The sequence below is a fragment of the Choloepus didactylus genome, chromosome 12 (genome assembly GCF_015220235.1).
Source record: "Choloepus didactylus isolate mChoDid1 chromosome 12, mChoDid1.pri, whole genome shotgun sequence".
Taxonomy (NCBI): Eukaryota; Metazoa; Chordata; class Mammalia; order Pilosa; family Megalonychidae; genus Choloepus; species Choloepus didactylus.
In genome coordinates this window covers 60,110,331-60,136,283 of record NC_051318.1, presented here as the reverse complement: position 1 = coordinate 60,136,283, position 25,953 = coordinate 60,110,331, and the positions used below count along the sequence as shown (strand labels likewise).

The window sequence follows — 25,953 nt, the reverse complement described above, 5'->3', positions numbered from 1 at the left end:
GGGAAAAAGTCTCTTCAACAAATGGTACTGGGAAAACCGAATATCCATATGCAAAAGAATGAAAATGGACCCATGTCTCACACTACAAATAAAATTCAACTCAAAATGGATCAAAGACCTAAATATAAGAAGCAAAATTCTAAACTTCTACAAGAACACATAGGGAAGCATCTTCAGGACCTTGTGTTAGGTAATGGTTTCTTAGACTTTATACCAAAAGCACACACAACAAAAGAAAAAAATGGATAAACAGGACCTTATCAAAATTAAAAACTTTCATCTATCAAAGGACTTCATTATGAAAGCAAAAAGCCAATCTACAGAATGGGAGAAAAATATTTGGAAATATATTATCCAAAATATATAAAGAAATCTTTCAGCTCAATAACAAAAAGACAAATAACTCAATTTTAAAAGAGGCAAAAAGACTTGACTAGACATTTCTCCAAAGACCTTCAATAAGCACATGAAAAGATGCTCAACATCATTAACCGTTAAGGAAATGAAAATCCAAACCACAATGAGATGCTATTTCACACTCACTAGAATGGTTTCTATTTTTTTAAAAAAAGGAAAATAACAAGTGTTGGAGAGAACGTGGAGAAATAGAAAGAGTAGTTCATTGTTGTTAGGAACATAAAACTATGCAGCCACTGTGGAAAACAGTTTGCAGGTTCCTCGGAAGATAAATATGGAATTACAATTTGACCTGGCAAATCCCCTATGAGGTATATACCGAAAAGAATTGAAAGCAGTGACCTGAATCGATATTTCCACACCGATGTTCATAGTGGCACTGTTCACAATTGCCAAAAGACGAATGCAACTCAAGTGTCTATCCACAGATGAATGGATAAATAAAATATGGTATATACAAACATGGACTATTATTCAGCCGTAAAAAGAATGAAGTCCTGACGACATGGATGAACCATAAAGACATCATGTTGAACAAAATAAGCCAAACACAAAAAGACAAATAGTGTATGATCTCACTGATACTAAATAGAATATGGAAAACATAGAATCAGAAACTGAATACTGGATGGCAAAAGCTGGGGTGGGGATAGAGAATGGGGAGTCGATGCTCAGTTGGTACAGAGTTTTTGTTTGTGGTGACAGAAATGTTTTAGTAATGAATGGTGGTGATGGTTGCACAACATTGTGAATGTAATTAATACCACTGAATTGCATGAATTGAATGTTGTTAAAAGGGACCATTTTAGGCTGTGTATATGTTGTGATTAAAAAAAAAACACAACTCGTATCATGAACCTAATGTATATTGTAGACTATAGTTAATATAATTAAAATAATTTTGTTTCATCAATTGTAACAGAGACACCACACTAGTGGAAAGTGTCAATAATAACAAAAACCGCACGTATTGGGGGGGGGTATGTGGGAACTCTATATTTTCTGCATGATTTTTCTGTATACCCACAACTTCTGTAATAAAACAAACAGGAAGATGAAAAACTGTAAGTACCATTAAAATTAAACATCAAATAAGAAAGGTATATAGCATAATGTATATACACACTAGTAAGTTTACTTGTGCATAAAAAATGGTCTGGAAGGATGTATACTGAAATATAAATAGTAGTTATATATAATGATAATAGGGTGGTGGGGAAAGGAATTTGGAATACTTTTAGTATAGTTTTACCCCTACTCTACTTCATTCCTGCAAGGGACATGAATTAATTTTGTGATTTAAAAATAATAATAATAAAAGAAAGAACATTCTTCTTATAGATTTTGACATATGAGACTACCAGGTATGATAATAAATTCCATTCATATAGTGACTTACAGTTTTAAATGCCTTTGTGTCCCCGTCATCTCATTAGAAATTCAAAGTGATGCTATGATACAGTTTAATTAGATAACTTGCATAAGAATCCTCAAACTAATAAATGAAAGAGCAAGGACTTAACTCACATTTCCTGAGTGTACAAACCATGATCGTTTGATTAGATCATGTTGGTTTTCTATCCCACACTGATAACCCCAATACCATCATGTATCTTTAAATGTAGAATGGAGATAATCAAGTAGTGCAACAAATTCCATAGTTAGATATGCAACTCTACAAATTAGTTCCTCAAGTATTAAATTAAAAGTTTCAAGGCTAGCGGTATCCTTAACTTTTCCTTTACCTTCTAATTCCTTTAGCATATGCAATCATCATCATTTATTGGCAAACTCATCAGCTATTTTAGATATGGTAAGGTGCAGTAAGATGGGCATATTAAAATCATAGTCATAGTCAACAAATCTATCTTCCCTTTAGTGAAAGTGCCTAGAACATAAATGTCAATATAAACGGCAATACAAAATCGGAGATCATAAAGCTTTGCTGAGATAAACTCTTAGAAGAGTGGCTACACTCTGATTATCAAAACAGAACTGAGAAACTCTTGAATAGAAAAGCCGAAATTTTCAAAAATGATACTTATCCTGCTTACCACTGAGACAGTTCTTGCAAATGATCTCTTTAAAATGTGTACAGGTTCACTGGTTTGCTGTTTGCCTTTGGAAGCACTGCCATCACTGGTTGGAAGTCTGAAGTTAGTAGACACATAACACATTTATGTTAGAAATTCCAATGAGATTTTTCGTTTAAAAACACATTTTTGTGAAAGTAAATAATTAAATTTTTGTGCTAAGCAAAATGTCAATTACGCTTTTCAGAAACATTTTCCAATGCTAAGCAAAACTTTTAGTGTTGTGAGCACTTCACCTTTTAAATCCCACCCTTGTAACAGTGGGTAGCAGAGGCCCTCTTCTCTTACTACAGAACATACATAATTTACAATATAAATGAGAAAATACTACTACTAAGAAGTTTTTCAACCAGTAGCAGTCTACTAAAACTACTATGTTCATAAAAGAACATATTAAAAAATAAATAAAATAGACTGCATAAAAACAAAAAATCCCTTATTACTTTTATCAGTGTACCACCTAGCTTCTTCAATTAAGTGATTACTAGAAAGAAAGATGCAGAAGAGAATCACCATTCTAGGTGATTCCTTTGATTTTTATTTCTTAAAGTAATAATGACATTTTAAAAAACAAGGTTTGATATTAATTTGAATTCTTTATTCTAAAACTATTACTAATCTTCTAGAAAGATATAAGCATGTCTGGATTAATGTGAAGAAATTAAAAATCTCAAATAATGTTAAAAGTGTAATTATTATGTAAGTTTACTATTTGATATTTCAAAGCAAAAGGTAGAAATTTATCAACAGTAAGGTATATTCCAATTCACTCCATCATGAAAAGAACACGATCTGGAAGACTAAGCAAATCACTCAAGCTTAAATCTAAAGTCTCACATATATCCCCACCCCAATTTCATTTCTCTAAGACAAATACCTTTTATTAGTTTATAACATACTAAAATTGGAAAGAAAATCAATAGACAGATTTTAAAAATAAGTTATTAAAATACTATTAATGTAATATAAATAATCTGAGTCAAGCAAATTAAGCTTGATATAGAAAATGTTTAAAAATATATGAAAGGTAACTAAACCAATAATTTTGTTAAATGTAGCCATATTACTCCCAGTATACAAATTTGCTGAATGCTTAAAATAATTTTCTCCCTATTATACCATATTTTATAATAATCGTATTTCATTACAAGAATAAACCATATTAATTAACTGTAAATATTCTAAATACCTGTACAATAACTGAGGTATCTGACCAGCATTAACATCTGTACCATTATTTGATTTCTTTGAACTCTTAAACTGGAAAACAACCCTAAGAAGAGATAAAGTAACAATGACACCAAAAATAACATGATTCATGATTTATTAAATGAAATAAGAAATCTAAGAATTATGTTTCCAAATCTTATGTTAATCAACAGAGATTCACTGATTAAGAAAAAATAAAATAAAGAGGTATCATCCTGATTTTAGTTCTAGCTCTGCCACTTACTAGTTGAACAGCTTAATCAGTAAAATGAAGGAACTGAACCTGATCAGGAACTCTGGGCCCATCCCCCGTCCTCCTAGCTCAGGTTTAACAAGAGCATCAAACTTTTAACAAAAGATTTCAACTTACAAGAAGTTTAAAATCCACCCAACTAGATTCATTATCAGCCTTTTAGCTTCCAACTGTTATGCTATTCCAAAGCTGAAGGAACTGTATATGGGAACCATACGGTCCAGGATCAAAGCAGTCTCCTCAAGTCTAACATATAATCTTAGAGTAAGTTGGAAAGGATATACGACAATGGCTTTGACTTTTTCTACAGCTTTCTACTTGAACACATTCAGCAACAAATAATTCACAACCTGATGATTTTATTTTTCACATTTCAATCTCTGATTCAAAAATTCTTAAGATTATTTGTTTATATCATTTCACAACTTCTAAGCAGTATTTTTGGAAAACATGCTTGACAGATGAAATCCAAGATGCTTTATAAAGGGTTGATAACATGCTTTTTTAAAAAAGCAAACAGTAAAAACCCTGTTAAATCTTTACTGGTTAACTCACTATCAGTGTCTGTAATTTATTAGAAAAAATTATAGCACAAGTGTACCATTACCAAGTTAAACACCAAGGACAAAGTAACACACAAAACAGATTTGTGAAGTCATTTTTTAAAAAGTGTTCCAACTTTAGACAGTTCTGTTATGAGTTGAACTAAACTGAAATTACCATTATATAACTTCAATTCATTTCAGTTCGTGCTTGAGAGTAATAAAGAAAAACTGAATTTCTCTTATAACGATAGTCGTTTTCAAACATGTGAATCTGAGTAAAACAGTACAAAGAATATTGGATTTAGACTCAAGAAACTCCAGGTCAACTTGTGGTTCTGCCACACTGTACTCACATGACTCTAAGCAAATCATTTCACCTTTTTTGTTTCTCTATTTCCTGGAGCAGAAAATAGTGCTACTATTCACTTAGTTACTGAGGGCATCAAATGTGATGTTACATATGAAAGTGTTTTATAAACTGAAAAGCACTCTATAGATCAAAGCTATTTTTAAGCAGTAAAACTTTCTCTACATTTTAATAAATGTTAAACCACTTAATAATTTATAAATTGCTTTCACATGCATTGTCAAATTTAATAACAAATACATATTTCTTTCTTTTTTTTGTTAGGTTTCTAAACTCCTCACTATCTTGTCACCTTCCTCTATATAATTTCTAATTTGGTACTATGCTTTTGAACAATGTAGTACCCAGAAATACAAATGCCTTCTGACATGTGTACAGAACAGTGGTCTTATTAACTCCCTTGTTCTGTCTAGATCTTAATTTGGCATGAGATTACATGAACTTTATTTTTTAGTAGTCATATTATGCTCTAGACTTACCAAGCTTTTTATCCAACTGAAAGTCTACTGAGAGTTAAGAAAACTATTTCCCTAACAAAAATGAGAGTTGCTTAAGTAATGATTAAACGTTTTGCTTACCCATCATCTGTGGTAATAGAAGCCTGTCCATGAGATCCACAGTCACTGCTGGGTCCTGACACTCGAGCCCACGCTACATACCACCATCCAGTTTGCAGGAGAACTGGTTCATCAAACATCATTGCATATTTTTCTCTGAGAGAAATATTAATGAGTCAAAGACAGTGCCTGTTTACTTCCCTGTTACATGCATTTAAAAAAATCTTTTACAAAAGAAAACATGAAATTCACTGTATTAAAACAGTTTTGTCTAACAACATTAAAAACTCTCTTTTAAAAACAATGGACAAGAAGGCAAACAATAGTGATTTGTTTTAGGGTGATGGAATGACATTTCTTCTGTCATGCTGAATTCTAAAACTTGCATAAATGTCACAAAACGTTATATGAAAATAAGACAAAAATTTTATAATTGCTATAAAAAACTATGTAACTTTTGTTGGTAAATGAAAATCTGAACACTAGATTTTAAGTTCACTCATTCAACAAAAGTCTTTTGAGAGGTAGCATGATTTTTTTTTAAGAAATGGCTCTGAAGTCAGACAGCCTAGGTTCAAGGTACCTGGCTTTGGGACCTGCTAGCCTCTGAGTGACCCTGGCCTGGTTACTATATCTTCTCTGTACCTCAGTTTCTTCATCTGTAAAATAGGGATAAAAATAAAGTCTAACTTATAGGGTTACTCTAAGGATTGAGATAATTTAGATCAAGTGCTTGGAATTGTGCCTGTCACATAGTAACCACACAAAAAAATGCTATTTTTATTAATAATGCTATTATTATTATTATTATTATCTATTACATATGAGAAATCATGCCTAGGTACTCTACAGAAAATAAAAATATATATGGCTGATTTGGGGAAGATTGTGGAGTAGGTAGCTCCAGGACTCAGTAAGCAACTATGAAACAGGCAGGAACTGTCTGAAACAACTATTTTGAAACTCTGGAAGCCAGAATAACACTGTTAGCTTCCAGAGAAGAGTGGGAGGAAGAGGCTGATAAATTATGGCAAAAAAACAGTAAATTACTCTCGCCACATGGCAGCTACTGGTGCCCATCCCCCCACTCTCGTGGCAGGCCTTCATAAAGTCTGGTGACAAAAAGGGATAAAAAAATCCTCTTCCCCAAGGACAGGGGTAGGCATGATAATTGATCATGTCTTTCAATTAGCGAATTCAATGGGGGCCGGGCTATGAGGGTGGCCATTATTTCAACCTGCCCTGCACCAGGGTAGTGGCAGTGGAGACTTAAAAATGATGTGCTTCCTCTGGAATACAGAGGACAGTCAGCTGAAGGGGTGCATCTGTGGGGGAGGCCAGGAAAGCTCAGTTTTGGGGAGCCATCAGAGAACCTTTTGGTGCCTTTCTTGATCCCTTCTCCCAGGGCACTTTGGAGCCAGCCTGTACCCCCTTTGTGGGTCCCTGGCCCTGCTCTGGCTGGGGAAGACTAACTTTGAGAAGGTCTGCTATGTTGTGCCCTCCTTGCAGAATTTACCCTCCAGCAGCTTGAGACAATAAAAGGAATGTAAAAAAATATAGTATCAGAGAGTCTGCCAAACGGCCTGCCAGATTCCTGGGACAACCAAACTCTGTAAACAGGGACACGTCAAAAGAGCTAACAAGCAAAATCCCAGAACAAGACAAAGGCACAGAAAGACATGGAAACCCTGAATACTGCACTTGCCTTGCGTCGACCTCCCTGATAGGCGGGCTGAAGCTCAAGAATATCTCTGTCTTTTCACTAATTGGTTCAAAACCAAGACACAGATAACTTAGGGACTAAATCCCAGAAATAACATTTTAAGATATTAAAATATACAGTGTGCAACAACAAAAAGCCTTTAAAAAAATGATCTTCTAAATGCTCAGGGAGATGAAGGAAAATACAGAGAAAGAACTAAAGGATATCAGGAAAACAATGAACAAGTAAAGAGATAAAAATTTTAAAAAGGAACCAAGCAGAAATACCAGAGTTGAAGACCACAATAACCGAAATAAAGAATGCCCAGGAGGTTGAGGGACTGGGGAAAAATGTGAAAATACTAAACTTCCTCACCTAGCGTATTACTGATATTCTCATAAGCATTGACTACCAATTTAGAAGGCCAAGCCCTTGATCTTGGGGCTTGCCCTTATGAAGCTTGTTACTGCAAAGAGAGGCTAAACCTACTTACAAATGTGCCTAAAAGTCACCCCCAGAGAACCTCTTTTGTTGCTCAGATGTGGCCTCTCTCTCTAAGCTAACCATGCAGGTAAACTCACTGCCCACCCCCCTACATGGGACTTGACTCCCAGGGGTGTAAATCTCCCTGGTAATGTGGGACATGACCTCTAGGGGTGAACCTGGTCCTGGCATTGTGGGATTGAGAAAGCCTTCTTGACAAAAAGGGGGAAGAGAAATGAAACAAAATTAAGTTTCAGTGGCTGAGAGACTTCAAATGGAACTCAAGAGGTCATTCTGGAGGTAATTCTTATGTATTAATAGATATCCCTTTGCAGTTTTTAGTGCAGTGGAATAGCTAGAAGGAAATACGTGAAACTATTGAACTGTAACCCAGTAGCCTTGATTCTTGAAGATGACTGTATACATATAGCTTATATGGTGTAATTGTGTGCTTGTGAAAACCTTGTGGCTCATACTCCCTTTATCCAGTGTATGGACAGATGGGTAGAAAAATGGGGACAAAAATTAAATGAATAATAGGGGGGAAATGGGATGTTTTGGGTGTTCTTTTTTATTTTAATTTGTATTCTTTTTAATATTATTATTTTTTTTTTGGAGTAATGAAAAGGTTCAAACAAACATTGATTGTGGTAATGAATGCACAACTATATGATGGTACTGTGGACAACTGACTGTACATTTTGGATGACTGTATGTTATGCGAAGATATCTCTACTAAAAGGAAAACAAAAAACAAACAAACAAACAAAAATAATGCCCAGGAGTGATTTAAGAGCAGAATGGAGCTGGCAGAACAAAGAATCAGAGATCATGAAGACAAAACGCTGGAAATCAGTCAAGCTAAGAAGTAGAGAGAAAAAAATAAATATTTAAAACAAAAATAGCCTATGACACCTCTAGGAAATCAACAAGCGCGCCAAGATATGCATTATAGGAGCCCCAGAAGGAGAAGAAAGAAAGAGGCAGCAGGAATATTTAAAGAATTGATGACAGAGAATGTCCCAAACTTAGCAAAAGATGTGAATATGCACATCTAAGAAGCCCAGAGAACACCTAACAGATAAACATGAAGAAAAATACACGCCATCATATATTGGTCACATTATCGAATGGAAAAGACAAGGAGAGAGTTCTGAAAGCTACAAGAGAAAAGCAATGTGTTATGTACAAGGGAGTCCCACTTAGACTGAGTATCGATTTCTCATCAGAAACCACAGAGGCAAGAAGGTAGTGGGTTGAAATACTTAAAATGCTGACTGGAAACAACTGCCGGTCTAGAATTTTATATCTGGTGAGACTGTCTTTCAAAAATGAGGGTGAGACTAAGACATTCCCAGATAAACAAAAGCTGAGGGAGTTCATCACCACTAGACTTGCTCTACAAGCAATGTTAAAGAAAGTCCTTCAGACTGAAAAGAAAGGATATCAGGCAGTAGTTCAAAGTGGCATAAAGAAATAAAGACTGGGGACAAAGGTAATCCTTTGGGTCATTATAAATGTTTAGTATGTAACTCAGGTTCTTACTTCCTACAGGTGCTAAAAAAATGCAAATGCATAAAAGTAATGATAAATCTGTTTTTGGACATATAAAGATATAAGTGGTAAAAAGTGCAACAAATGCTGTTGAGATGGAGTGGTATAGGAAAAGTACACGTGCATACTATGGAAGATAAATTGGTATCAAACCAAATATGGTTGTTATATATTTAGGATGTTACATTTTACTCCATGGAAACCCTGAGGAAAACAGATGAAAAATATATCTAGTTAGAAATGAAAAGATACTCTATGTGGTACAACACACAAAAGCAATTAAATCTAAAAGTAGGCTTTAAGGGAAGTGAGGGACAAAAAAAGGTATAAGATTTACAAAGGCTAAATAGCAAAATGGAAGAAGAAAGTGCTGTATCATCAGTAGTAACTTTAAATGTAAATGGAGTAAACTCTCCAGTCAAAAGGCAGAGATTGGCAAAATGGTTAAAAAAGCACAACCCAAATATATGCTGCTTGCAAGAGACTCACCTTAAAGTCAAAGATACAAGTGGGTTGAAGGTGAAAGGATGAAAAAAAAGGTACCATGCAAGTAGTAATGAAAAGAGAGCTGGGGTGGTCATTATATACTGATAAAGGGGACAATTCAATAGGAAAATGTAACAATTATACATATATATGCACCTAACAGCAGAGCCCCAAAAATATATGAAGCAAAACCTAACAGATTTGAAAGGAATAATTGACTAGAATATTGTTAATGGATACGACTATTAATAATGGAAAGAACACCTAGTCAGAAGATAAATAAGGAAGTTCAAGACTTGAATGATATTCTAAACCAACTAGATCTAACAGACATAAATAGAACACTTCACCAACAAAAATAAAATACACATTCTTCTCAAGTGCACGTGGCTCATTCTCCAGGATGGACCATATGCTGGGTACAAATCTCAATAAATATAAAATACTGGAATCATAAAATGCATATTCTCAAACCACAATAGAATGAAGCTAGAAATCAATAACAGATGGAGAAATGGAAAACTTACAAATATATGTGGAAATTATACAACATACTGTTTTTTTAAAATTCGTTTTATTGAGATATATTCACATACTATGCAGTCATACAAAACAAAGCATACATTCGATTGTTCACAGTACCATTACACAGCTGTGCATTCGTCCCCAAAATCAATCCCTGACACCTTCACTACAACACACACACAAATAACAATAATAATAATTAAAGTGAAAAAGAGCAACCAAAGTAAAAAGAACACTGGGTGCCTTTGTTTGTTTTTTTCCTTCCCCCATTTTTCTACTCATCCATCCATAAACTAGACAAAGGGGAGTGTGGTCCATATGGCTTTCCCAATCACACTGTCACCCCTCATAAGCTACATTTCTATACAATCGTCTTCAAGATTCATGGGTTTTGGGTTGTAGTTTGATAGTTTCAGGTATTTACTGCTAGCTAGTCCAATTCACTAGAACCTAAAAAGGGTTGTCTATATTGTGCGTAAGAGTGCCCACCAGAGTGACCTCTCGGCTCCTTTTGGAATCTCTCTGCCACTGTAGCTTATTTCATTTCCTTTCACATCCCCCTTTTGGTCAAGATGTTTTCCATCCCACGATGCCGGGTCTGCATTCCTCCCTGGGAGTCATATTCCACGTTGCCAGGGAGATTCACTCCCCTGGACAACATAATCTTTTTTTTTAAATTCAGTTTTATTGAAATATATTCACATACCATACAATCACCCACATGGTATACAATCAACTGTTCACAGTACGATCATATAGTTATGCATTCATCACCACAATCTATTTCTGAACATTTTCCTTACATCAGAAAGAATCAGAATAAGAATAAAAAATACAAGTAAAAAAAAGAACACTCAAACCATCTCCCCCATGCCACCCTATTTGTCATTTAGTTTTGTCCCCATTTTTTTACTCATCCATCCATACACTAGATCGAGGGAGCGTGATCCACAAGCTTTTCACAATCACACTGTCACCCCTTGTAATCTACATTATTATACAATTCTCTTCAGGAGTCCAGACTACTGGGTTGGAGTTTGGTAGTTTCAAGTATTTACTTCTAGCTATTCCAATACATCAAAACCTAAGAAGTGTTATCTATATAGTGCATAAGAATGTCCACCAGAGTGACCTCTTGACTCCATTTGAAATCTCTCAGCTACTGAGATTATTTCGTCTCATTTTGCATCCCCCTTTTGGTCAAGAAGATATTCTTAATCCCATGATGCTGGGTCCAGATTCATCCCTGGGAGTCATATTCTGCGTTGCCAGGGAGATTTACACCCCTGGGAGTTGGGTCCCACATAGGGGGGAGGGCAGTGAGTTCACCTGCCGAGGTGGCTCAGTTAGAGAGAGGGCCACATCTGAGCAACAAAGAGGTACTCAGGGGGAGACTGTTAGGCACAATTATATGCAAGTTTAGCCTCTCCTTTGCAGTAATGAGCTTCATAAGGGCAAGTCCCACGATAGAGGGCTTGACGCGTCAAACTGCCAACCTGGACAACATACTCTTAAACAACCAATGGGTTAAAGAGGAAATCAGAAGTGAAATTAGGAAATATCTTGAGATGAATCAAAATGAAAATACAGCATACCAAAACTTATGGGAAGCAGTAAAGACAGTGCTGAGAGGGGAATTTATAGCTTAAATGCTTACATTAAGAAAGAAAAAAGACTACAAATCAGACCTAACCTCAAAATTGGAAGTACAAAAAGAGCAAACTAAACTCAAAGTGAGCAGAAGGAAGGAAATGACAAAGGTTAGAGCAGAGAATAAATGAACTTGAATGCAAAAAAAAAAAAAAAAAAAACATAGAAGATTAAAAAGACCAAAGGTTACTTCTTTCAAAAAACGAACATAATTTAGAAACCTTATAGCTAGACTGACAAAGAAAAAAGAGAGAGAATACAAATAATGTAAATTAGAAATGAAAAAGGGGACATTACTACCAACCTTGCTGGAAAAAAAAGGACTACAAGAGGATACTATGAACAGCCGTATGTCAATAAATGAGATAATCTAGATGAAATGGACCAAGTCTTAGAAACACACAAACTACCTACATTGAGTCAAGAAGAACTGGAAGATCTCAGAAAACCAATTACTAGTAAAGAGATTGAATTAATGATTAAAAAAACAAAAACCTCCTAGGATCAGACGGCTTTGCAGGGGAATTCTACCAAACATTCCAAGAAGATTTAACTCCAATTCTGCTCAAACTCTTCCAAAAAATTGAAGAGGAGAGAACACTCCTTAACTTATTCTATGAGGCCAACATCACCCTCATACAAAAGCCAGATAAAGATACCACAAGAGAGAACTAGAGACCAACATATTTTCAGAATATAGATGCAAATAGCAAACCAAATCCAACACCATATACACCGTGATCAAGTGAGAGTTATGCCAGGTATGCAAAGTTGGCTCAACATAAGAAAATCAATTAATGTAATACACCACCATTAATGGAATGTAGGAGGAAAAAAACACATGATAATCTCAACTGAGGCAGAAAAGGTATTTTACAAAAATACAGTACCCTTTCTTAATAAAAACACTTATAACACTACAAATAGAAGGAAACTTCCTCAACGTAGTAAAGGGCGTACATGAAAAGCCCATAGCTAACATACTACTTAATGGTGAATGACTGAAATCTGTCCCTCTAAGATCAGAAACAAGGCAAGGATGTCCACTGTCACCACTGTTATTCAAGACTGTACTGAAAGTTCTAGCCAGAGCAATTAGGCAAGAAAAAGAAACAAAAGGCACAAGAGTTGGAAAGGAAGAAGTAAAACTTTCCCTATTTGCAGATGATATGATTCTATATACTGAAAATCCTGAAAAATTCACCACAAAGCCCCTAGAGCTAATAAATTGAATTCAGCAAAGGGTCAGGGTACAAGATCGACACCCCAAAATCAGTAGTATTTCTATACACAAGCAATGAACAATCGGAAGAAGAAATAAAAAAAAAAAAAATTCCATTCAGATAGCAACTAAAAGAATCAAATATCTTGGAAAATCTAACTAAGGATGTAAAGTACTTGTACACAGAAAAAGACAAAACACTGCTAAAAGAAATTGTAAAAAGACCTAAATAAATGGAAGGATAGTTCATGTTCATGGATTGGAAGACTAAATATCATTAAGATGTCAATACTACCCAAAGCAATTTATAGATTCAATGCAATCCCAATTAAAATTCCAACAAACTTCTTTGCAGAAGTGGAAAAGCCAATCACCAAATATATATAGAAGGGTAAGGGGCACCAAATAGCTAAAGCCATCTTGAAAAAGAACGATGAGGTTGGAGGACTCCCTCTTCCCAATCTTGAAATTCATTACAAAGGCACGGTAATCAAAACAGCATGATACTAGCCAAGGACAGACATATAGACCAATGAAATCTAATCAAGAGCTCAGAAATTAATCCTCACATTTACAGCCAACTGATTTTTGACAAAGTGGCAAAGACCACTCAATTGGGAAAGTATAATCTCTTCAAAAAATGGTGCTGGGAAAATTGGATCTCCATTTGCAAAAAAAAGGAGGAGGACCCCTACTTCACACTGTATACAAAACTCAACTCAAAATGCCTCAGCGACCTAAATATAAGAGAGAGAACTACAAAACTCCTAAAAAAAACACAGGGAAGCATCTTCACAACCTCAAATTTGGCAATAGTTTCTTAAGACTTTGGACCCAAAGCACAAGTAACAAATACAAAAATAGATAAATAGGAACTCATCAAAACTAAACATTTTTGCCTCAAGGACACTATCTTGAAAGTAAAAAGACAACCTACAAAAAGGGAGAAAAATATTTGGAAAAGCTGTATTTGATAAAGCTTTAATATCCAGAATATGGAAAGAAATCCTTCAACTTAACAACAAAAAGACAAACAACCCAATTTAAAAATGGGTAAAAGACTTGAAGAGACATCTCTAAAGAAGATATACAAATGGCCAGAAAGCATATGAAAAGATGTTCAACATCATTACCCATCAGGGAAATGCAAATCAAAACCACAATGAGATACCATTAGATTGGTTTCTATTAAATAAATGGAAAATAACAAGTGTTGGAGAGGTTGAAGAGAAATAGGAACACATGCTCATTGCTGGTGGCAATGTTGTGGAAGACAGTTTGATGGTTCCTAAGAAAGCTAACAATAGAACTACTATTTGACCTGGCAAACCCACTACTCAGTATATGCCCAGAACAACTGAAAGCAGGGATTTGAAGAGAGATTTGCACACCGATGTTCATAGTGGCATTCTTCACACTTGCCATAAGATGTAAACAACCCAAGCATCCATCAACTGATGAATGGATAAATGAAACGTGGTACATACACATAATGGAATAATATTCAGCTGTAAAAAGGAATGAAGTCCTGATACAAGTGACAACATGGATGAACCCTGAAGACATCGTGTTGAGTGAAATAAGCCAGACACAAAAAGACAAATATCGTATGATCTAACTGATTTGAAACAATTAGAATAAGCAAACTCATAGAGTCAAAATCTTGAATATAGGTTACCAGGGGATGGGTGGGGATAGGGAAAGTTAAGGCTTAAAATGTACAAGGTTCTTACTTGGAATGATGGAAATGTTTAGGTAAGAGATGTTGATGACAGTAGCACAACACTGTGAATGCAGTTAACAGCAATTAAATATGTATCTGAATATGACTAAAAGGGGAAATGTTAGATTTTTATATATGATAAAAGAATAAAAATTTTTTAAAAATCCATGGAACTATACCACGCAAACAGGGAACCTTAAGTTAAACTAGGGATTTTAAGAGTAAAACTGTGCTATCATTAATAGCAACAAACGCTCTACCCAATGCCAGATATTGGTGGCGGTGGGGTGGTGTATGGGAATTCTGTATTTTATACATGAGTGTTCTATAAACCCACAAATTCTCTAATAAAAAGTAAAAATAAAAATAAGATTTTTTAAAAAATTAAAATAAAAATAAATGGGATAGTTTGGGAGTTCAGTAACTTGACCAATTTAGGAGGAGAGAGAGACATGTATATAAGTAAGGACATCTGATAAAGGATATCAGCCAGTCACAAAGTTCTAGGTAGTAGAGTAGAAGGATATAAAAGACAAGGCATTTGAGAATTTTACTAGGTATAGCTGAGATAAAGAAAAGAATGAAGGGCATTTCAGGAAAAGAAGAGAATGGTATGAACGGATCTGTGGAGGTATCTTCCTATGTCCAGGACATGGTCAGGAAATGGAAATGAGTTCAGTTTGGTTAAAGCATTAGGAATGATGTAGAAGAATAGTATGCAGAAAGGCAGAAAAGATGCTTGACAGATTATGCAAGTCTTTTAATGCTAGCCTTAGGAATCAAGGCTTTCTTTTAAGACGATTCTCTCGACATGAAAGCATACACATGATATTTTTTTGAGTTATAATCATATATATGGTCAAATGCTAAATGACAATAAAGCCTTTGTTAAAAATTAACTAATTAACTTTTCTGAAATTTTCCTTAATCTTTATTTGCATAAAACACAAAAGATTATTGAAAAAGGACCTTGTTATATTGGTTAATGCCTAAATTGAAGACATAGTCACATTTTTTTTAGGTTTCCTATTTTGTTCTCAAAACTATGTATCTGTTAAAATCAAACTGAATGCTTACTACCATGCTTATTTCAGACATTCAAAAATATATACATTTTTCATTAGAAAAAAGCTTTTGCACACCAATGTTTTCTTAATATACTTAATATTGAGAAGTACAGTGTATCATTATTGCTATGAAGATCAATTTATATTTTTTCTCACCATAATATTCTGATTAAAATTATTAACTTGTTATAACACAGCGTTGAGATAATTCTTAGGATTATACAGAGAAAACTTATGAAATCTAAGTCTCCCATTAGTTAATGAATCTTCGTAAATAAACATAGCAAATTTGGTAGCCTCCCACAAGGTTAAAGCTGGTCACCTGCTCAAGTGTGTGATAATCAAGCCTACACTATGGACACGGAGTCAGAGTACACAAATACAGCTGACAGTATATACACAGTGCTACAGGTAACAGACAATTCCAGGCAGTATCACATTACTAGAACACTAGTACACTAGGTGTTTTCTAAGAGACGTATAAAAATAAAACTGCAAATTGCATGTATATTTCCATTTTATCTTCAGTGTAGAAAGAATCAATTTATCTTGTAAAATAAAAATGTGAAGAGAATACTAGTAGTTTTAACGCAACATTGTAAAAAGTAATACTTAAGTTACCTAGTAAATAATTTAATTTCTGGTGTTAGCAGAGATTGTTCCAAACTTCCTTTTTAAATTATGTTTTATTCATTTATAATAAATTTCAATTTTAAGAATATAAGAGTTACATTAAATGATGAATAAATCATTTACCTAGCAGCACAGTCATAAGCTAAGACATCAGTCTCTGCAAGAAGGTCTCCATCAGTTTCATGATCTCCTCCATCAGGACCCAATTCAAACAGCTGGGAAAAGGAGAAAAACATATTTTGCCCAATTATTAGTTAAATAAATCTGCTGAATAATTTGCTTATAATTTTGTGTATGTCCAATATATGCTGAACTATACAGAATGTAAAACTGTTTTTTAAATATTAAGTGAAATATACATGTAAATTAAGAAACATATACAAAGTTTTATGGTCTATATTAATTTTGGCTTACCTATTTTTACTCATATCAAATGCTAGAAATAGCCCTATACAAAAAGTTTTGAAACTGGTATAAACATTTGAAGGCAGTGAGGACTGATAAGGTAGCATCAACAGGGTATGAGTTTTGAAATTAGATTGCCTAGGGTGGAATCCTGCTTCACCCCTTACAAGCTGTGAGATCCTGGGACTCATTTTCCTCATCTATAAAAGGGGGACAGATACGAACAGTGCTCACCTCATAACAGATGTGAGAGTTAAATGAAATAATACTTGTGGGATACTTAGAAAACTATTCAACAAATAGGGCTGGAAAATGTTAGCTATGGAGAGAGAGGGGAGCAACTGAAGATAAAATAGTTCAAAGTAATATTGCATGAGAAAAGTAGTGATGAAGAGTATGGGGGAAAAAGGTTATAAAAAAGTGGGGAGGAGAAGAGGGAAGAAGATATCAACAGAAGAAAACGGTATGAAATGAAGTAAAAACAGAGAATTAAGAGGAAGAGGTCTTTTTTTAAAAATTGACTAATCATATTAAAAAAAAAACCTTTATTATCTCTGAGAATTATAACAGGTGAACTATAAGAAGGGTAGATACAACACTGATAGGGAAGAAAAGGAGTCACTAGAATTCACTGAACAGGTACTGTGCAAGATGTCTTAATTTTCAAATACATGCTAATGACTTGGAAATCTTTCTCCAGCTCAGATCTCCTTCTTGACTTTCAGACTCTCATTCTCAACAGTTAATGGATTCCCCAAGGCAGCTCAATCTTAACAGTTCTAAAGTGATTCTCAATCTTAATAGTTCTAAAGTGACTCTCCCACCTTCACTGTTTTTATAACTGGTACTATCATTCACCTAGTCATCCAAATAAAAAATCTGGGACTAATCCTTTTTTCCATATCTCTTCCCCATCACTATATCTATTCTAATGTTAGTACAAAAGTCTGTCCATTCAATCACAGTCATTGTCTCCACCTGGAATACTTCCATAAGATTTAGTCTTCTTACCTCCATTCTCTCCTTACTCTAACCCATATTCCATAAAGCTGAAGGTGGTGTTTTTTTTTTTAAATGACCTTCAGTACATTTAAAAAATGAGTATATTATCAGAATACTTTCTTAATCTAAAATTCTTCAGTGGTTCCTAATCTTCTTAGCATGATATAAAATTCCATAATGATATTCCCCTAACCTGGATCCCTTACTTATATTCAATAAATATTTTTCAACACACACTGTGTGCCTGGCCCAGTTCTAACAAATAGGCATGGAGAGGTGAGAAATACAAACAAAAAAAGAGTGTGAGTGTAAGTGTGAGTGTGTGTGTGTATCTGGAGTAAGTATGTGGTAGGGGAAAGTATTTATAGTTTTAAATAGGATGACCAGGAAGTCAAGACCTGAAGGTCAGGAGGAAGTGAGCGACACAGCTAGTGAAGTAAAAGGAATTCTAGTTAGAGGGAAGAGCATGTGCAGAAAGGCTTGACAGTGCCTGGCATGCTTACAAGCAAGCAGCAGGCCAGTGTGGCTGGATTAAAATAAAGCATCTAGTATAAAATAGGACCAGAGAGGAGATGTGGGTCAGTTTTAGTAGGGTCTTGTTAGACCTTTGGCTTTCTTCTGGGAGATTCTGAACATAGGAATAAAATGCTCTGGTGTACACTGTAACAATCACTCTGGCTGCTACGTTGAGAACAAACTGAAGGAGGCACGGGTAGAAGCAGGACACCAAATGAGAAATGACTGTAATAATCTGGATGAGAATGGCTGTGGCATGGATCAGAGTGGTTCCAGTGGCAGATTTTAGAAGTGGTTAGAGTCTGGATTTATTTTGAGAGTGGAGTCAACAATATTTGCTGCTGAAGTAGATATGGGGTGTGAAAAGAAAGAGAAGAGTCAAGGATGACTCCAAGATTTCTTACCTGAACAATGGGAAGAATGAAGTTAACCCCATTCTAAGCCAATTAACTGGGGGAAAGGAAGTGGAAATAGCAACTTTAAGGAGATCATGAGAAGCAGTTTTGGACATATTACATCCAAAATGCCTATTAGATATCCAAGTGGAGATGTAGGGCAGGCAGTTGCATGTGACTTTGGAGGTCAGGGGAGAAGTCTATAACTTTAGAGTATTCAGAGAAAAAAAATTTAAAGCCATGAGGTTGAATTACTCTGAAGGTGGAGTACTGGGTATTCCATCATTTAGAGATCAGGGAGGTGATGAGGAACCAGAAAGGAGACTAAAAAGAGCAGTCTATAGACAGAAGGAAATCCAAATACGGTGTCTTGGGAGCCAAGTGAAGAAACTATTTCAAAGGTGAAATCAATAGCATTAAATTCTGCTGGTTGGTCAAGGAAGATGAGGACTGAGATGTGACCCCTGGATTTAGAAATACAGAAGTCATGAGTGTCCTCGACAAGAGCAGTTTCAATGGCATGGTTGGGACAGAAGTCTGACTGAGTAGGCTCAAGAAGGAATAGGAAAAGAGAGAATGGAGAAAGCAAGCACAGAAATTCCCTCAATGAAGTGCTAAAAAAAATTTGCTGTTTCCACTGCTCACAATGCTACATCTACTGCTGGATCCTTTTCATTCTCTTGGTCTCTGTTCAAACGTTACATTCACAAAGAGCCTTCTCTGGCTACCCCATGTAAAGTAGGCTAGCCTCCTCTGCCAATTACTCTCTCACACATATCATCCAATTTATTAACTACATAAAACTTACCAAAATCTTTTGACTATTTGGTTGACAGCACCATCCCCAGCACCTAATAAATCCCGGGATACAGCTAGAGTTTGATAATCTTTGCAAAATGTGATATGAATGAGTGAACAAATTTTGGCTCATTTATCTGTCTCCTTCACTCAACAATAAGTTCCCTGAAGGCAAGAACTGTCCTGTTCATGACTATATCCTTGATGTAGAAAACATTTAATGAAACCACAAAAGATGGAAAATTAAGGCATGCTGAAAACTATATAATTACCTGTAAAAAGCTAATAAATCACCCCTAATTTTCCTTCTACATATCTGTGAGGCTGGATTTTATTAATATACTTCAACTAAAACAACATATTAGATATTTCTGTTATACTAGAGATTGTAAAGATTGGCAAAAATGTAAAACAACATAATTCCTGCCATGAAATGCTTGTTTTGTTTGGAAAAAATTATTATTTCTCAAAAATATGTTATTTAAGATGGCATGTCCTGGTTTTATTATAATTTTTATTAAATGAATTAATGAAATGTTTTTAAAGTAACTTTAAATTTCTAATATGGTAAATTTTAACAGATATAAATCATATAAACAATAATATGGCATCTTCAATAAATTTTTTGTATAAAAGGGTCCTGAAATCCAAAAATTTGAGAATATGTACTGAGACCAACTAAATGACTAGTCCAAGACAATAACTCTGCCTAAGATAGTGACAGAGTGGTTTTTTTTTTGGGGGGGGGGGGGGGGAGTGAGGGGGTGGGAAGAAAGGAAGGTGCTGTCAAGAAAGACATCTAGGTTTCTGGCTTTTGTAAAAAGTATTTGGTAGGTGGTACTATTTATGAGAAAGGGATCACTGAAAGAAAGCCAAGTCCTGGAGGAAGAGCCTGAATTCAGTTTGAATAAAATGACTGACATGCCTTTAAGACACTTACATGGAAACAGGTGAAAAGAATTATGAGCTGGAGATATAAATTTGATATAAAATGGTATGCCAACTTTTGCTAAAACTTTGGGCTTAGAAGAGAATGCCTAGGTGAAGGTGGAGAGAAAGAGGACCTATGGAAACTCCAATATTCAGGAGCCAGGTAGAAGAGAATGAACCAACAAAGACGAGCAAACAAACAACCAGAAGTATCAAAACAAAATAAAACAAAACATCAAGAAGGGTCTTATCCTAAAGGGGAAAAAAGTATACCTTAGAGAAGTAAAGGGAAGGGAAAAAAAAAACAACCCTTATTGAGCCTTACAACACACAGTGAATACAAGGTAAGATCACTTCCAGAGAATGAGAGGAGTAAAGAAGAAAAATGGGGCAAATATGAAAACAACATATATATAGAAAGGCCTCTATAATTCTATATCACCACTACTGATGATAGGAGCCACCATGGTGTTCAGCATTATAGGAAACACACAGGGCCAGAAAAAAATATATATGGTGTATTTTCCCGATGAGATGGTTGATACTTATCAAACATTGCCAACCAGAGCTACAGAATTCATTTACTTTGCTTCTGTCATGACTTTGAATCAAAACAACCTAAAATAACCATTTTGAAGCAGTTGCATCAAAATGTGCCAAAGAGTAAAACTATTATTTTTCTTATTATCAAAATATATATATATATTATACACATTCTTAATCATCATTCTGTCCTTATACTCTATACGACTGTAGGTGCTTTTAATTTTACTTTATTCATTCCTATATGAATTTACATTTTTTGCATACATAGTCCAATTATAACCAGAAATAAACAAGGATTTTTAAAAGTTTGTCAGTACTTGTTTGGCCTCTAGGAGGAGAGTCCTCAAAACCCATCATCATAAGGGAGATTTAACAGATTAATAAAGTATTTGGATATTATTGAGAGAGCTAAGAAAATACCTCCTGAATGGATGTATTTAATTGAGAATTTCCCATGAAGACTGCTATTGAAATTAAGGCAAAAATTACAGTCTTTCTTTCATGTTAGCAAAATCAGCTAATTTGAGAAGTAGAGCATTCAAGTGTTAATGAATTTTCAAAGAATAAGCATATACATTGCTTAGAATAATTGCTGTCACTTTATGAGATGAATAACATGGTAATAAATTCTTGATTAGTTTGTTCAGCAAATGGAATCCATCCCCTACACTTTATCTCTCACTTCATCCCAGATCCCCACTCTCAGGGTAATGATGTCTGTTCAAATAGTGTATGGCATTAAAAATGTTAAAATTGTTTTAAGCTATGTAAAAATGTCCCTGCATCAAAACAGTTGTGCCTCCTGACATTACAATGGCCATAAGAAAGTGGCCACATAAAAAGGTGCTGCTGTTCTTAGACCACTAGAAAGTTTAGCACGAAGTTCAGCCTTCCTTTAGTCTTACTGAAAAATCATTTGCCATTCATTTCTTCCCTTAATTTATTTTTTACTTTTAAATCTGAGTTAATGATTGTGTGAATGTATTAGACTTTAGTAATGTTACCTCAAGCCCTTTTTCAAAGGAAGTATTATATAAAATAATAAACTATGTCAAAACCAACATCTTCAAACAGAAAGGACATTTTTTCAATGAACTCCTTACCTTAATTTTGGCAGTATACTCTCCTCTACCTCCAAACAGACCAAGACCACCAAGTAAAATATCCGTATCAGCACTAAAACGTATAGCCTCTACTGAATGGGCAGAGTAACCCCAGCCCCCTCCATGACCTGAAACATATAAATAATAATTTATATTTAAAAATACATATATATATTTCAATTATAAGATAATATTTTCTAAACATAAATGTACATACTTTCAAACCTGTTTACCACACTATAATCTTCTTTGGAATAAACTTTCATTACTGCTTGAGTCTCTTCCTCTGCACTTGCAACACCCATTTTTAAATCCTGCATAGTTGCCAAGGTATCAAGACAACCTAAAATAACAAACAAATAAAATTCAACTACTTGAAATTAGAATTTTTCATACTATTGATATGGGATACTGTAGAGATAAACTAAAGTAAGTAAACACACTGGCAGTGTGCTTTTCAAATTTATTCCAACTTTTTAAACACAGTTTCGTGAAAGAATACTTACAACCAATAAAATTCTCCTTTGCCTGGGCGATTAACATGTTTAAACATATACTATATGACAAAGTTTTGCACAAAACTATCTCTGAAAAGTTGGAATCACGTAACCTTTAAGCCCTTACAAGGTTCTTCATTTGATAACACCCTCTATATTACTTTGACTATTAAAGCATTGTTTGAGGAAGACACAGTAGCCTGTAATAACCTTAATCAATACTGCATTTGGATGTTTACAATGGTTACCAGATGAAATTTGTAAAAAAGGAAGCAACAAATTGTATTAAGATCTAGGAATTATACTTAGGAGTATGACCTCACAATTACAAATACTAGATAAACATAAATGGATCTATTAAATATCATTTTAAAAAGCTATAAACATCCCCACAGTTGCGTGAGACATTTTTATAAAATCTTATATTCAAAGATATCTATTGTTGGTTCTATTTCCCTAGAGAACCCTAACTAATACAGATATATTCACATGCCACATAATCATCCAAAGTGCAAAATCAGTTGTCCACAGTACCATCATATAGTTACGCATTCATCATCATCCCAATTTTTGAACATTTTCATTACTCCAAAAAAAAAAGCATAAAAATAAAATTAAAAATTAAAAAAAAAAAGCTATAAAAAAAGTAGATAAGTGGATTGGTATAAAATTCTCAGCACTACACAAGTGGATGGAAAAAGTGCTGTATCTCAATTAATTAAACAGAAGTGAAGTTGATGTGCTGTGAAAAGCTGATATGTAAGAAGAGATAAAAGCAGTATTTATAAAATACATGCAATGTTTATATAATTTGTTTTAAAATAATGTATGCAAATTAAATATTATAAATATACCTTTTAATATTCAATTCACATCTCTAAAAGTGTCTATATTCAAGTTAACCAAAAATGTTAACATTTAAAGATATACTATTAGGAATATTGTACTCAGGACTCGTTTATATGGGTATACATGAATCTTTCATGGTGTTGGTACATTTCTGACATGCTGTTTTTGTAGAATAAGCCTCTTAAAGATAGAAGAGGCACCTAGGATATTGTTAATGTGTAATAGAAATCACAGAATGACTTACAAATATAAATACTCTAGAAATGAACAAACACACACACATCAAAGAAATTAGGTGAATTCCAAGCAGCAGCCATACCTAGAATGTGCAAAGCTGCATGAGATCGGGTGGTGAGAGCTCTTGATCCTGTTGGTAAGGCAAGTTCAGGACTTAGGATGCTGCATCTGGACTGCATGTCTGTGGCAGAGGGGAGTCTGGCATCAGCAACCACTGCATTATAACACCACAGTTCTCTGGTATTTGGCCGAAACCTTCCAAGTAAAAGAATAAGTTTAGCACTTCAACATGCAGTTTCATTAAAAAAAATTCTTTAATATAATTTATGATACAAAGAGAATAATACAGTCAGCTTAAAGAGAACAAAATATAGTTCATTATTTTCCATATTTGAGCTAAACATATAAATAAAACAATTTATTTAACTACAAGTGAAATAATTTTTAACAAAATGGTAATACAGATCACAACACTTCATGAAAAAAAAATAATACAGTAACCACATACTTAAGGCTTCATGTTGAGTGACATTAGCCAGACACAAAAGGTCAAATATTACATGATCTCACTGATATGAAGTAATTAGATTATGCAGTTTCAGGGCCAGAAACTAGAATAGTTTACCAGGGGCAGGGTGGGGGTAGGGGTAAGGAACAGGTGAAGTTAATGCTTAATTGGTCCAGACTTTCTGTTTGGGGTGATGGAAAAGTTTTGTTAATGGATGATGGTGTTAGTAGCACAACATTATGAATTTAATTAACACCACCGAATGTGTTTAAAATGGGAAATTTTAGGATGTACATATGTTACTAGGATAAAAAATAGAAAAAAAAAAAAACTCATAGAACTGTAACTGAGAAGTTGGGATTTAGGGGATGATTATGATTACTGAATCATTATATAGATATTCCTTTTACTTTCTGGCATATCAAAATAGACAAAGGGGAAACATCTGAAATCTCTGAACTGTAACCCAGTTGCCTTACTTTCTGATTAATGATTGTCTAACTATATAGCCTTTATCTTATGCCCTTGTGATTGTAAAAAGCTTGTGACTGACCCTCACTTGTACCCCTTTATCTGGTTTTTCAACTTCAGAGTCTTATGATCACTAAAGTCAGCCCCTAATGTTTATTAATGAAGGGCCTTGAGTCATCCCAGAACTAACCCACCTCAATTCCAAAGCTATTTTGATAAACGACGCTGAATCTAACCAAAATGGACTCACCTGACACGTGCAATAGCTTAAACTTTAACCTATAAGTGACCGATACCTCACTGTGTTACCAAAAATCACACCCATCAACACATTAAGGCCACCATTTTCTTACCTATGTTCTGTGACTAAAAATTAATCAATCTGTGCATGCTCAATAATTAGATCAGCTCTAACCTCATCATCTCAAGCCATTGTGCTCATTATCCTAAAACCTGCCCATCTATTGATACTATAAAACTACCACAATTACTGCAGTTTGGAGAGGTAGATTTTTAGGTCAATAGGCCATCATGACTAGCAATAAACTCTTTCTCTCTTTGAAAGCCTGGTGTCAGAAATTGGTCATTTGAGCACATCAGGCAGAAAACCCTCCACTTTTGATTGGTATCAGGACTACACAATACAACATAAACAGTGAACCTTAATGTAAACTATAGACTATAGTTAATAGTATAATTATAATACCATTGTTTTATCAATTATACTAAAGTACCACACTAATGCAACGTATTAATAATAGGGAAAACTCTATGTGTGAGGGGGTGTGGAGACCCAGGACCTGGGTTCCTCCTCATATTGAGAGTAAGTCACTGCATGTAGCTACACACATGACCAGGTAAGTTAAAGGTCAATAGACCTCCTCAAGGAGAAAAGAATGCACAGATGATATTATAAACCACTTATCTTGTAAAGCATTGAAACTCCCCTCCCCGATCACTATTCATAGCAAATCTGCAGACTCCTGTGTCATGAGACACTGCTGAAACTCTGTTTTCATACCCTGTGGAATGTCTTTGTCCTAAACCCTTATAAGCTGCCCCTTGCACTCCCACCTTTGCAGAGTGCTGACTTCCCAAATGACTGCCATCGGGAAAAATCTTCTGTTCGTAAGTAATAATAAAACTCATGTCTGACTTGTGCCTAGCATGCTCTTTGGTCTTGGGGCCACACCAACCTGAGCCCCTCAAG

The 25,953-nt window shown here is 34.7% G+C and overlaps 1 protein-coding gene across 3 annotated transcripts in view; it reads right to left on the bottom strand.

The window, feature by feature from the left end:
* MYCBP2 (MYC binding protein 2) overlaps positions 1 to 25,953 on the bottom strand; it is a 377,400-nt gene that overhangs the window by 178,172 nt on the left and 173,275 nt on the right. For all 3 annotated transcript variants that reach the window (XM_037800441.1, XM_037800440.1, XM_037800439.1), the window contains 7 exons: positions 23,847 to 24,019; positions 22,399 to 22,524; positions 22,182 to 22,309; positions 16,610 to 16,701; positions 5,463 to 5,597; positions 3,700 to 3,783; positions 2,472 to 2,568 (listed from right to left, as the gene is read on the bottom strand). In XM_037800441.1, coding sequence (XP_037656369.1) covers positions 2,472 to 2,568; positions 3,700 to 3,783; positions 5,463 to 5,597; positions 16,610 to 16,701; positions 22,182 to 22,309; positions 22,399 to 22,524; positions 23,847 to 24,019 — 835 coding nt within the window. The remainder of the gene's footprint in view (positions 1 to 2,471; positions 2,569 to 3,699; positions 3,784 to 5,462; positions 5,598 to 16,609; positions 16,702 to 22,181; positions 22,310 to 22,398; positions 22,525 to 23,846; positions 24,020 to 25,953) is intronic.